Source organism: Crassostrea angulata, chromosome 3, assembly GCF_025612915.1.
Source record: "Crassostrea angulata isolate pt1a10 chromosome 3, ASM2561291v2, whole genome shotgun sequence".
Lineage (NCBI taxonomy): Eukaryota > Metazoa > Mollusca > Bivalvia > Ostreida > Ostreidae > Magallana > Magallana angulata.
This window is the reverse complement of record NC_069113.1, coordinates 21,862,077-21,876,953: the sequence shown is the minus strand read 5'-3', so window position 1 is coordinate 21,876,953 and position 14,877 is coordinate 21,862,077. Positions and strand designations below refer to the sequence as shown.

Here is a 14,877-nt window from a genome sequence, read left to right as displayed (position 1 = left end):
AGTTGTTAAATACCAGTTTAGGACGACACGTACAGCGGAAAGTTTAAATTTTCAGAATTGTTTTATTAAAATAAATAAATCATGTAATCCAACTTTATGCCATAATAATGTATTTGTACATTTAATATGCCAAATATTAAATAGCTGCAGCGTGTCGTAACTAATTCCACACATTGTGTTGTTATTAACTAGTATCATAGTATTCAGCTTTCATTTGGAAAGTAATGGATAGATTTAAAGGAGAAAGGTACCTCTTTTTGCTATACCGGGTATATATGATAATTTGTGTGGAGGCTGATTGTATGTTTGTAAAAAAAAGGTAGATAACGTGTTTGCGAGTTATACCTGTGATGATATTTGGATTATGCCATTTGTGAATTTAAGTTCACCTTGCGGAAAATATATACAAACTTGATTTAAACTCTTTTTAGATTCAACAAATCATTTCCCCCATTTAACTCTTTTACAGAAATCATGGAGCCAATGGCAGGTCCCACGATGAAAGAAAAGGAGCACAGAATCTGAATGTGACAGAAACAAGCAACCGTTCATCTAGTTTGAATTTGGCTTTGCATCTGAAATCAGAGAGTCCAGAAGTGTACGACTTTAACGTTACCATATATGGGTACATACTGCCATCAATTGCTTTTATCGTCATTACAGTGAATATCTTAATGATAGCCGTTTTCGCTAGAGGAAATTTTCGTTCCGCAACTCATGTTGTATTAATAGGTTTAGCAGCAGCTAATATCATACAGGTTATTTCAATAATCATCCCCTCAATTTATTTCTACGACCTCGGATTTGCTGAAGAATATGTTCCCTACGAATGGTGTGCTTTGCGAAACCTTCTTCTAACATCTATTCCGAAAATTTGCACAGTATGGGCTCGCCTACTAACAACAATTCTCAGCATACAACGTTACATCATCGTTTGGTTTCCAATCATGGCAAGGTCAATTCTAAAGGTCAAACGCACAGTTGTGATAATAGCTGTATTATTGTGTATTTCCGTTTTATTTAATTTAAGGCCTCTTTTCGGATATAAAAATATAAAAAAAGTGTACTTAAATTCAACCGTGACAGCTGGAAAAGAAGTCTCGGGCTGTATTTGGCAAAGAACTACCGATTTTAAAGACAATGGTGGACTTGCTCTCCATATTGTCCAGGTGTACCAGGTGTATATTCCTGCTATTGTCATGTTAGGTTCTACTCTCCTTGTTAACTACTCGCTGATCAAAAACAGAATTTCGCGACAAAAGACAATGGATCAGCGAATACGGAAAATGATTGTTATAACTAACATCATCGTACTGGTGGTGATTGTTGATTCATTACTTGAGGCTCTCTTTAAATATTCTTCTTTTAGTACGGAAACGCCACTATGTCCCTTTTGTGACAATAGAAACAATTATTTTCAAGGATATATGAAATGTATTCGGTTTTTAACGTTTGCTGCAAATTTTATGGTTTACTCGTTGTTAAGTAAGCAGTTCAGAGAAGCTTTGAAATGTTTACTTTGTTGTCAAAACAACGATCAAAGCAAAACCCAGTGTTCATCGCAGGTTAAAAAATAACACGAATGCATGTTTTTTTTTAAAATGTAAAATGCATGTGGAAACATTAAAGCTTGATGGACAACAGATTAACCATCATATCTTCCTTACATTTCTTTAGCCATTAACTATTATTTTTGAAATAAAATCCTCATTTCATGATAGCTTTTTAAAGATTAGGACTACTTAAAAGGTAAAAGATTATTTTCATACATGTCAATGTCTGTATTGCGATGACGTAAGTAAGTATAAGTAAACTTAATTTGACTTTAATAAACCCAGAATTTCTAATGTAAAAAGGAGGAAGTTTAATCTCTATTCATTGTTATTGTTGGATAATTCTGCCCAAATAAAGCAAGACCCCTCATTTGATGTAGAATTTGAGAATGCAATTTGTCATGAAGTCTCCAAAATGCACTCGCTCTCAATGGGAAATGTGATGAAATCAGTAAAACACACATTAACGAAAATGAAGTTGTAGCTGCTCTACAACAAATGAAGAATGGAAAAGCGCCAGGCTTCGATGGAACTGTAACAGAACACATCAAGATCACTCAAGATCTCTTACTTATCCATCTAGTTAAATTGTTTAATGCAATTATGGATGCAGAATGTTATCCACAACAATTCAAAAGAGAAGTTACCATAACACTCTTCAAAGGAGGCAATAAAGACAAACTAGATATGAACAGCTATCACGACACAATTCTTATGTCCATCCTGCTGAAACTCTTTGAAAAATATATTGTACACTAGATTGCAGAATTACAGCAATGAAATAGCATTTCCGCACCCTCTACAGCAAGGGTTTAGACCAGGGTGTGGCAGTATAACGGCAGCGTTTGTCTTATCTGAAACTGTTAATCATTATCTAGAAAGAGACTCAATTAACTTTTTCTAGATAACGAAAAAAGCTTTTAACAGTGTGTGGCACGCCGGCTTATTCTACAAACTGTTTCATATTGGGATAAATGGAAAAGGATGGCGCTTGCTTGTTTACTCATTTTAGAATATGACTTCCTGTATTTTTACGAGGGGAAAATGTCAAGCAATTATACCATGAGACAAGGTGTTGGACAAGGCAGGGTTCTTTCCTCTTGATTCTTTCTCTTAATGATAGATGGCCTCATTCTTGAGCTAGATCGTCTCAACATTGGTCCTCATATTTGTGATCTACATGTTCCTTGTGTTATTCTCGCCGATGACACATCACTTATCTCAAATACTCAAACTACAATGCAGAAGCAACTAATTGTCGTAGTTGATTATGCGTCAAAATGGCGGTTGAAATATAACCCTTCGAAAAGTTGCATTATATACTTTACGTCCAAACGCAACCGTAGAAAACCTGCCACTGAAAACATATTCCTCTTAGGGAACAAAAACTCGCCTATCGATATCACAGACGAAAACATCTACGCCGGGGTGATAATTACTAACAAACTTTCATGTGCAAGTGCCATTTCGCGTACATGCTTTAAAGGGCGAAAAATAATGAACTCTCTTATAAACATAGGAGTGCACAAGCATGGCATGAACCCAATCCTGAGCTGCAAAATGTGGAATACTGTTGTTGCACCATCAGTCCTTTATGGCTGTGAATTATGGACAGATATATCTAAAAATCTTTCGAAAACCTTGAAATCTTACAAAGATTTGCTGCACGCAGGATTCAAGGTTTTGATCAGCAATCTCCCTCTGCGTGCACTAATTACTCACTAGGTCTTATTGAAATGGAAAAGATGGTTCAAAAACTTCAACTACTCTTCTGGAATCGGCTCTGCAGATCTAACTACTCGTTGTTTTTTAAAAAATTGTTCATTGCAAGATTGTGTACATACTCGGTAGGCACGCCCCAAAAGAAACGTGGGTTCGTTAATTGTATCTATAGAACCATGAAAAACTATAAAATTGATTACTTCTTTAATGATTATCTCCGCAACAGGGAAACACCTTCAAAGTCAAGGTGGAACCAATACATCGACACTCTCATTCGTAATTCTTCTCAGGACGAATGGAGAGAATCTTTGAAAAGTCGACCAGAACTTAGCCGCTTTGCCGAAGTGCATAAACCTCATCCACTCTGGTCATTGAGCCTTCAGCATCCGGAATACACCTGGAAATTATTTAAATTAATCAACTTTTTCTTTTACATATGAAACAGAGGAAGTGTCGTGTAAGCTCTGTAAAAGAAAAGTAAACGATATAGTACAGCATTTTATTCTAGACTGTCCTGTCCTATATAAAAGTCGCGAGTATCATATGCATCTTATAGTAAATTCGTTGACTGTAAATACATATGTCAAGTTGACATACAACTCGGACAGCGTAATAGTTGGTACTATTCTCGGATCGAAGGACGACGACGTCATTCCATAGGAGGAGTGGGCATGCTTTCAGTTTCGGAAGGCATTACAGTGATGATAAAGGACATGCGAGCACTCTTGTAATGTTATTTTGTTTAAAATATGTGCGATTCAAATGAAAACTCCATGATATTTGAACATTGATTGTGTTCTGTATATAAGTAATTGTATATATGTGTTCGTGATAATTTTATGCTTGAAATTTCAGCACTATTTATTGTAAACACATTGCACCAAACACTTGTTTGATGGATTTAATCTCCAACTTATAGAGGAAATAAAGAATGTCTGTCTGTCTGTATCCTAGTCACTACAGTTTTAGCGTCGCAAAACCCCGAATTTCTAATGTAAAAAGGAGGAAGTTTAATCTCTATTCATAGTTATTGTTGGATATTTCTGTTTTAATATCATTTTGGCTGTCCTAGTATAAGTGGTAATTTGTGTAGTTATTCTGTATACAGTAATACCTTCGAAAAAAGACTAAGGGTCAAAACTTATAAGCGTCCCCTCCCTAATTTCTACGAGCCAGTAATTTCTGCGAATTACTGTGGTTTCATTAATATTCAAGGGTATCAATTTTCGTGGATAAAGTGAAAATCACAGTTTCAAGGTTACATAAATTCGTGGCCAATGACCCTATCAACACAAACTGTTAATAGAAATTGCACTTCAATGTACATTTAATTTCAAGGATCAATTTAACATCGAAATCCACGAAAATTGGTATTCAACGATTATTGATGAAACCACAGTACTCCATTTTGCTGTGTAATTATTGTGTTTATAATGAGTTTTAAATTCGTTGTATGTACTGCAGATTCCTAATTAAACGCGAGGAATAAATATCTGCGTAAAATCTGATACAAATTCTGTATTCGCGATTTTATTTTCATGTAATTTAATGGAAAACGGTTGAATTGCGGAATTAAGTTCTCGCGGAAAATAAGGAATCTTCAGCAGTGTCTATTTTTGTAATTCCAATTGTGACCTATATGGAACTTCCTTATACATTTGTGTTTCGTTTTGCTGTAAAAAATAAAGTCAAATAAAATGTCATAACAAAATTTCTTTGTTATTTTTCGTGAAAAACTTGTGAAATTAAGAAATTTGCGTTTGCAGTGTTAAAAATGCAGTGTTTATAAGTTAGAAAGGTATTTGCATTAATATTTATTGAGAATATAAATGATAACGAGTATTTAAAAAAAAATAATGAATTAAACGCTTTACCGTTTTAGGTATAGTTTTCTCTCTTGACTTATTAAGATAATTTTGTTAATAAAACAGGTATTTGCATTGGTGCATTTTAAGAAAATAAATACATGTAATGAAGACATGTAATTAATTAAAAAACTACATGTATATCATTTTAGGTTTATTTTTCTCCCTTGGGCTAAGGTATTTTGTTATAAGTCATTCTTTCAAATGCGAATATGATTAAAAATATTATATAAATTAAACCACTTTCTAAAATTAAATGATGATAAACAAAACTAAATTTAATCATTGATAATACTAATGATAATCAAAGTATTTGAAGTACATTTGATGTGTATTTAAGCGTTTACATGAACTGGCATTTTTTAAAACTATTGTTTAAGCTCTTTAAATAATTCCCGCAATGATTTGTACTTTTAAGTTTAATAACGGAATCTCTGATTTTAGAAAGACCTACCTGTAGGTTAAATGAAATGTTACAAAGAACAAGATCATCATGTGGTGTTTAAATATATTTTTTGGAAACTTACAAGGACAAGCTGACATGTTATGCAATCTACATTTCAGTGCGAAGAACAATTTCAACTGTTGTTCAGTCAACATCCGGTATACCGCGCATCGTATCTATTGCCTGAACTTTGTTTACACAACGAGCCCGGCTAAAAATAATTAAACACTGTGCCGGATAGTTATGCCAGTGCCAATGTGGCAGTTTTGCACCCGCCTAAGGTTCATTTTCGTAAAAATCTATATATACCAAATAATCGGCCATTGCCAAGAAAGTATGTAACCACTTTTGTTTGAAGTTTGTCTCACTCGGAAGTGATATGTTCACCTTTAAAATATATTTTCCCATTGAAAAATAATAATTCTCATAGGAGAAATAATTTTTCCTCTATGAAAAATTGAAAATCCCATAGAAATCTGGCATTATCATCCGGCACAGTGTTATAATTGAAAACCATGTCTCAGAAAATTTTCTATTTTACTAGATGATAACCCATGCGATCGCGGAAATAAACAATTAACAAATGAATATTAACGCAATAATGTTGAATCATATTTTTTCCGTATATATTGTGTCCGAATTTTTTCTTTATAATTTTCTTAACCTATTCTTTAAAATTGAAATTAAAAAAATGCATAGCTCATTCTTTTTGTTGCAGCTGAGTGAAAACTGATTACAATGTTTTTTTTTTAAACCATTGAGTGGGTATTTAGGACGTCATATATCTAAACTTTTATTTCACTAATATTTTTATCCACCTCCCAAATGTGAAGTTCAGATAAAAGACTGTTTTGAAAAAAAATTGGGAAGCGTAACCCCCCCCCCCCTTTTACTTCCCTATGCATTTGATAACACAATTAATGTATAAAGTTCACTACCAATTTGTCGTGGTATTAAAATGTATGAAACTAAAAAAAAACCGCTAGTGTATGCATATTTATTTGCATTTTTTTTAAAACCAAAGTTGTCATTTTCAAAGTATCTCGCTCTTCACTTTCCGCGTTTCTGGGCACCCCGTTCTGAAAAAAAATTATTCCGATCAAAACTAAAATCGCATCAAATTTTCTCATTTCATTTATTAACTTTTTTTTGTATTAACCAAAAATTTCCCATTCAAGGTGTAAATATCTACCCGTGATGCATGATGAACCCGTCCTACACTTTTCGCCAAGACGTTAATTATTCAAACCGCGTTCTTAGTTACCCCGTTCTGGAAAGTTATATTCCATTCTTTTGCTAGAGGTCGCACTTCGCTTGCATCTATCTATTAAAACTAAAATCGCTCATTCAAGAAACGAATTGCCTTTTTCATTTATTCAACATTTGCCATTTGTTAACTTCTATGTGTAATCCAGGTAAGTTCCTACAGTAGTAAATATATTCACTGTTTATACGTAATCATTCAATATTATTTCATTGCAAACATATATTTTGATGCAAACGATCCCTGTCTTGGATCCGCCAACGCGTGTCCACTACCTTACTCTCATTTTTGCTATTTCGGGCTTGTTTATCGAAAATGAAAGTAAGTTTTTGATTAAGAAAGTAAGTTTTTGATTAAGGTAGCAAGGGACAGTTTCGAACAAAGTACCCGTCAATATTTTTGTAAAATTGAGAGTTGCTGTACTTGAAGGCTTATGAGTGTTGCTAAAATTCATGAAATGATTTTTAATGATTATCATTAGTTAGAGGGATGTCTCTTGTTGAAATTGATATGCAATATGTAGGCCTCTTATGTTAGGTACATAAGAATCAGAAGTAAAATGCGAAACCTGCGGCTATGACTGTTGTGCTGACTTTACACAGTGAAATTGCAAGTTACAGACGGGAGGTAAAATAACACGAAAAGTAGGTGGATGGGACATTGTAAACTATACACCGGTAAGTTTCTGACATGTGCTAGTGCAACATGCACGCGGTACGGAAGGTCAACCCTCTGCAGGGAATTAGCTGGGGGAGGTCTAAAAAGCTGAAAAATCATGAAAAAATAGCAAAATATGAAAGGGTCAAAATCTCATAAAAACCAGTATGTAGAGAATTTTACAGGTTTTGACTACTATTTTCTTCAGAAATTGGTGATTGGCCTTATAAAGAGTGAATTAAAGGTATTTGTGCTGAATGGGAACTGAGGAAATTCTAGTTACAGAGTTCCGAAGACATGCATCCCTTGGCTACAATGAATTGTATCAAAAAAACTGTCCCCTGCCACCTAATTTCACAATGATAACGCATCACGCATGTGTTGAAATACCAAAGGTGTAAGCAAGTGCAGGCATTTTGTAGTTTATTTGCAAAATGCCTTAATTTATAAGAACAGATGTTTATAATAGGTGTTTCGACCTTCATCATGTTCAAATATTACTCTATAAAGTCATTAAACGTTTTTAGGACTGGTTAAATGGAGTTCGAAAATGTCAAATAGCCTTCCAACATTGTCAACATCGCTAAATTACGACTGTAATACGTATTTTATAATAATGAGCAATGATAGGTTATAGAATATCAAAGTTCACAATGTAACATACAGATGTGGTAAAAGCATCGCAGAGAGCACTTGCAATATACAATGGGTCAGAAATATATGTACAGACCAATATTGATTTTAATCATACTCGGATTGGGAACATTTGCACTTGAGGATCATGGTAAGTATTTAGTTATATTACTGTCTTAAACTTTTGTCTCTTAAGATTGAAGCTAGCAGTAACCAGCGCTCGTTAAACTAGCAACGAAATTATATGAAGTACTAAAAGTTTGCAGAAGAAAAAGTGGGTTTGGTTACCAATACAGGTTATTGACCCATGCATCTTTTATTTCCTACTCTCACAAGAAGAGGGCTCAAAAATATAAATCGTATCTCTTAACAATATATTTTGGTACAGAGATTAAAAAAATATATCAACCAGTCAGTACATCCGAAAAGTCTACATGCGTTTTAAAGGGACTTGGGCAGGACTCGAGATCAAACATTTTATTTTTATTTTTTATGTATAAAATGGTTTACTGGTGCATTTTAAATGATTGACCAATATATTGAATGTTAAAGCCAAGTTACAGGCGAGATACAGAGATAAGATTTGGTTGTTATGTAAACAAAGCTCGAGTCTTATAGTTGTTTACAAAAAATGTAATGTAGAGAAATACCATTTCTTTGACAAAATTACATGAAAAAATCAATTTAAACTAACTCAATATCTTCATAAAAACTAGCTTCAACAAAAGGAAGATGCATTTGATTGAAATTTACACCAATACAGCATATATGAAAAAATTACAATATTGGAGCTTTGTTTACAAAACAAAGAATTATGAACTCTTTATCTTGCATATAACTTTATATTTTACTTTCAAATTTTGACAAAGCATTAAAAACTTCTATATTTATCAGTATAAACATTGAAAATGGAAAAAAAAAATTTGAAAATTTTAAGTCAAAATGTGTCCCTTTAAGTCCCTTTAATTCGAATAGTCACACAGGAATGAGGGTAAAGGTTAATTGTCATCCCCTTCATTTTAAAATACTTCAACACCATTGTTTACAGTTTAAAATGTTCGATAATGACATTACTTATATTGAATTTGAAATATTTTTTTTAGGTAATAATGAATTCACAATTCAAAACTTGGAATAAAATCTTATACATCATTGTTTGCATTGAAAAATCAACTGTGCAAATAACAAAACAAAAAAAAAAAACAGACTGTGAGGGTACTTAACGATGAACACATTTTTTCATAATCCATCTTTTTAGAATATAACAATCAAATAGACGAAGGTACATGTCATACCTGATGTTTTATGGATCAAAGGCAAATTAAAATCACTATCTAAATTCCATATCTTTTTTGTGTAAAATTAGAATAGTATCTTATAGATACAAGTTCATTACGGTTGCAAGTAAACGTTTGATAAATCTTTCAACAGTGGATGGAAAGGTTGTTGTAAATCCTTGATGTAAATGTTCAAAGGATTAATGAAATCGAAGAAATTGTTCAAAACATTTTTCCGGAAGAATTTCTTTTTTTCATAGTTTATAGGTAGAACACCACGTCATAAAAAGTACTGTAGGAGTTCTTCAGCATATCTTTTTTTAATTTTGTTAAAGATAACTGTCAAAGATGCAATAACCTTACCACAATATTTATGCAATAACATATTCTATTTGATAAAGATTAATAACTACTTTAATAAAAAGAAATTAATTAAAGTAAAGAAACATATTAACATTCCCTATATAAACTAGATATCACTACGTCATTTGAAAAAGCAATAAATTTAAGTTGAATGGACCCCCCCTATCAAGTGCCCTTTTACAAGCTGGTTGTTATAAGGTAAAAGATAACCGCTCTAAATTCAAATTGGAAGATCAGACGATATTATTTGTAAATAATATTTTCGTACTTTGATTGCTTTCCAAAATCATACATATTCGTATCCATGAGACATTTACTGATCTCGAAAACTTCAATCATCCTGCTGGTTATAATTTGTCCTGTCTTTGGACTCTTTGCAAAAATCATGAAATATTCATTAATTTTTCATTCAAGTACTTCCGTACTTTAACAATCTCCGAATTAGTCAATTGTTCCTGGGGACTATACGATTGTTATAGTAGGATGCTAAGGTAGCGTAGCGTATACAGGCTGCTGTTATAAATACATGTAGCTATTACATGTAGCTTTAACCATCTAATTACAAAATATACATTCTCATGCCTATTCTAGAGCAGTGCTAAATGACGATGGAGAAGAAAATGTTTTAAGCATTTCTTTACTTTAATTAGGCATTAAAGATCTTTGATACTCTGAATAAATAGTCATTATTATATAACAAGAGGCCAATTGGCCTTAACGGTCACCTGAGTGTATAACCCATACACAAACAAAAGGAGTCTCATATTTATGCATTTAATTAGGTTTAATTCTGGAGTAAAAAAATTATTAATTTGTAATGACGACCACCTCCCTGCCTGAAATATTTCAAAAAGAAGCATGAAACCTATAATTTTAGTGAATAACTTATAGATCTGGTCAACAAAATCATGAATTCAGTTTTCCTTTCAGGTGTGTGGGAGTAAAGAAGATCATTTTTAAACACTATGTGCACTAACACCTATACATCCATTTTGCCCTGCCCTAGAGTCAAAACCCGTACTCCAGGGGACATGAAATAAAAATTTTTAGTAGAGGACTCCCTGGTAAACATAATTATGAAGTCAGTTTTTCATACAGATGTGTGAGAACAGAGAAGAAGATTTTAAACATTATATGCTTTAACACTATATTGACCCCCCCCCCCCCCATGTCCTGAACCCCTGACCCAGGGGCCATGTATTTCACAATTTTGGTAGAGGAGATAGTGGACATCATAACCATGTATTCAGTTTTGCCCATATGTGTGGGAGTAAAGAAGTAGATTTTTAAAGATTTAATACATTTTTACTATATGGCCATATTGGCCCTAACCTAGAGCCCGAACCCCTGACACAGGGGTAATGAATTTCATATTTTTGGCAGAGGGCTTCATGAACATCATAATCATGCATTTTGTTTTTAACAAATTTAATGGGAGTAGAGAAGAAGATTTTCTAAGATTCAATACATTTAACTATATGGCCATATTGGCCCCATCCTAAGGCCTGAACCCCTGACTTAAGGGCCATGAATTTCACAATTTTGATTTAAGGCTTCATAGACATCATAATCATGCATTTAGGTTTTTACAAATATATATGGGAGTAGAGAAGAAGATTTTCGTAGATATAATATATTTTAACTATTTTGCCATATAGGCCCCACCCTAGAGCCTGAACCCCTGATACAGGGGTCATGCATTTCACAATTTTGGTTGAGGGGTTCATGGACATCATAATCATGCATTTAAATTTTAACAGATATATATATATGGGAGTAGAGAAGAAGACTTTCTAAGATTCAATACATTTATACTATATGGCTTTATTTTCCCCACCCCAGAGCCAGAACCCCTGACCCAGGGTCCATGAATTTCATAAATATGGTAGAGGGCTTCATGGACATCATAGCCATGCAACCAGTTTTTTCCTCACATGTGGGGGAGAAGAAAAGAAGATTTTTGAGAATTTGGCTTTTTTTTGCATTTTGGCCCCACCTGTGGTGCCCCGGGATTGGTAGAGCCATGAACTTCACAATTTAGATTCATCTTACCATAGAGATGCCTCACATCCAATATGGTAACAATTGGACTTGTAGTTTTTAAGAAGAAGTTACAAATGTAAAATTGTTAACGTACGACGACGGACGAAAACGGATAGCAATATGTCACCTGAGTTTACTTAGGTGACCTAAAAATATTATGTGATTATGGTTCAACTATTTCAAATGCCTGCGGTTGCATTTTGGTTTGTTTTTAAAAGATTGTTCCAGTCTGACCATCTGCGCCCCCAAATACTTAGATTTTGCTGGAGATCATTGCATGTAAGTTTTGTACAATTTATAAGATGCAACTTGATTTAAGTAATTTGCATGCATTATGCTATTTATCAAGATGTGCAACAATGCGATTGTTGCAGTGAATGTTTAACTTTAATGTATATTGATCATGTATGCATTTTCCTTTGTTTCAGCTACTTCACAGCATGGAAAGGATGCATGGATGTCGTTAAACACTGGTGCAGAAATGTTCAACAATTTAAAAAAATGTTTGCCATTGTACAGGAACGAAAAGCCACTGCTTGTAAGGAATAGAAATGACACAAACTTGGATCGAACACTATAGCGCGTGAACTTGAATGATAATTGATATTTAGTAAATGTGAAATTAATTATATAAGGTCATTGAAAAAAAAAAAACATGAATACATTTTGATTTTTTTAATTTCATAAAACAATTTGTAAATAAGCAATATTAATGTACAAAATATTTACATCTTTTTCTTCAATAAAACAATTATATTAAAGTGAAAAATATTTTGTGTTTAGCAGTGTTTTCACCGGGTTGAAGTTTCACCAATAATCGAAACGAAAACACAAAATCTCTTTTCCTAGGCATTAAGTATGCTATAAAAAATTTACGGTTTTATGAGAAAACATAGCAAATCCAGATAAAATACAGCCGAATATATCTATAAAAATAGGAGTGCTGAATATCGAAAATTCATTTAGTAATACCCGTGCTTGTTGTTGAATTTGTCCAAGGTTGATAAAATTTTCTGAAATAAGCCAATTTTTATCAATTGTCATTATACTGGTTTTCAGCTTAAAGATTTGTAATTTATTCATGTAACATAAATATATTTTATATCAGATAAAAATGTAAAACGTTCTTCATTCTAAATCTAGAGCGTCAAATACAATAGAATTAATAATCAACAATTTACAAGTCAGAAACAAATGTCAATCACCATATGCAAACAACGTACACTTGTATGTAATGTCATTAAGAGGGTTTGATGGTCGTAGCCATTTTTAGATCTACTTTAGAAGAAGAGCTCTTTATAAAATATTTAAATATTGGAAAATTTCTTGACTAAATAATAATTTATAGTTACACAAATAATACTTTAAAATTTTAGGTATATCTGATAGATAATTTGTTGACTATACAAAGTCTTTATCAAAGACATCAAAGTAATTGGGTGCAGGAATATTCGTGGTCGGTTGCTTTCATTTCACGTTAATTTTCATAGACGTTCAAATACGATATTGATATTTACATGACTACAATTTAAATAACACTATTAATAATTTTATTTGATTTAACCCATCAAAACAATTAGACATCGTAAATTTGAAAATAAGAGTCCCCTGTTTAATAATAAACACAATTTTAAACGGTATGTGTTTACCTTAATCAAAATAAATTGTTATACTTCTTTTGAGACATAACCCTAGCTAAACGTCAGTGTACCAGTGTTTTCATAGATGTAACGGAATAAGGATTTTTTTGCAAACCAGTGTAAGAAATAATTTGCTTCAGTTAGCAATGCATTGCTATTATAAAAGGTGACAATGAAAGAAAACAAAAGTTGGCTGTAGATATATGTATCCAGCATTCCAAGAAAGTAAGCGTCTAAATGAAAATTTGTGTTGCTTTGCAGTAGCAATATCTATTGAATGTTTAAATGAAAATTTGTGTCGCTTTGTAATAGCAATATCTATTAAATTCCAAACAAATAATTCAGATAGCAAGTTGGCATTTGTGCACCATCCTGTCATTTTAGGATAATACTTCCAGTAAAAAAAATACTTCTAAAAGCTAACAATAAAACTAAAAAAAACCGTATTTAAAATATTTATCTTAAAAAAACTTCAATGCAATTTCATCAATATGATCATATTTATCTCGCTTGTACCGATCGTTTTCAGTGTTTGTTTTCCATTTATCCTTATCTTGTAATCTTCTTCCACTTGTTTCATTGGATTCACATTTTTTCGTTTCCATGTATTTATTACCATTTTTCTACAATTATGAAAGTATACGTATTTGAATTTATCTAAAAATAAAGTTACGTGGAAAAACTGTCAAATTGTTGCCTTAAAAGTAAGAAAAATGCAACCGAGATATTAATGCTCTTTTTTATTAAAAACAATGATCAGTTATTTAGAAGTTTGTTGATACATTAAAATTACTCTCAAATGAAACGTCCATCGAAATAAGAGAACGTAGTAACTGTTGTATATGTAATGAATACATAGTGGTATCATGCATGATTTATTATATACCCATCATATTCCCTTTCTTGATATTGTTAATTTTACAGAGTATGATCCGATTTTCCGCATCACATTGTTGATTTCCGAATCCATATTATTCCCCATTAAAACCAGCGAGGAAGTACACAATAAATAAGGTTTGTTATTTAGCGTAATTTAAAAAGATTTCTTAAAAAGATATTTTATTTAAGAAGAACGTACATGTAGTACAACTGGTTTTTTTTTATATAAACCTTTCAAAAGAAGGGTATATAACAATTGTATCATAATAGTTTATCGATCCCAAGAGCCGAATCACGCCACGTTGCCATGCTCAGATCATCATTCCAAACGAAATGCTAGACATGATCCACCCCTATATATATCTTACCTCACCAGTTATACCCATGGCGCCATGTAAAGTTCTGCTCAATAGATGTATAATGTTAAATACTTCATCGTCAGTGGACATTAAATTATTGTGCTTGTTTCCTACAAAAAAGGAGGTTCTGGATTGCGTTTTGACTAACTCTTATGATAGTAAAAATTGAATAATTAA

General features: G+C 32.5%; 2 protein-coding genes across 2 annotated transcripts in view; one reads left to right on the top strand and one right to left on the bottom strand.

The window, feature by feature from the left end:
- Positions 1-224: 224 nt before the first annotated feature.
- LOC128175821 (sex peptide receptor-related protein 2-like) lies at positions 225-1,674 on the top strand. The gene is made up of 2 exons (XM_052841663.1): positions 225-247; positions 470-1,674. The coding sequence occupies exons 1-2, from the start codon at positions 225-227 to the stop codon at positions 1,575-1,577; spliced, it is 1,131 nt and encodes a 376-aa protein (XP_052697623.1). The 3' UTR covers positions 1,578-1,674.
- A 10,933-nt stretch (positions 1,675-12,607) lies between these two features.
- The window catches only part of LOC128175829 (uncharacterized), a 37,503-nt gene continuing 35,233 nt past the window's right edge, over positions 12,608-14,877 (bottom strand). The window contains exons 26-27 of the mRNA XM_052841673.1: positions 14,710-14,810; positions 12,608-14,085 (exon numbers count right to left, since the gene is read on the bottom strand). Coding sequence (XP_052697633.1) covers positions 13,924-14,085; positions 14,710-14,810 — 263 coding nt within the window. The 3' untranslated portion in view covers positions 12,608-13,923. The remainder of the gene's footprint in view (positions 14,086-14,709; positions 14,811-14,877) is intronic.

Bases quoted from the DNA above. Each gene is read 5' to 3' on its own strand.
- LOC128175821 (XM_052841663.1), top strand. From the start codon at position 225: ATGGATAGATTTAAAGGAGAAAG. The intron at 248-469 runs GTACCTCTTTTT...ACTCTTTTACAG, and splicing joins GATAGATTTAAAGGAGAAAG to AAATCATGGAGCCAATGGCA.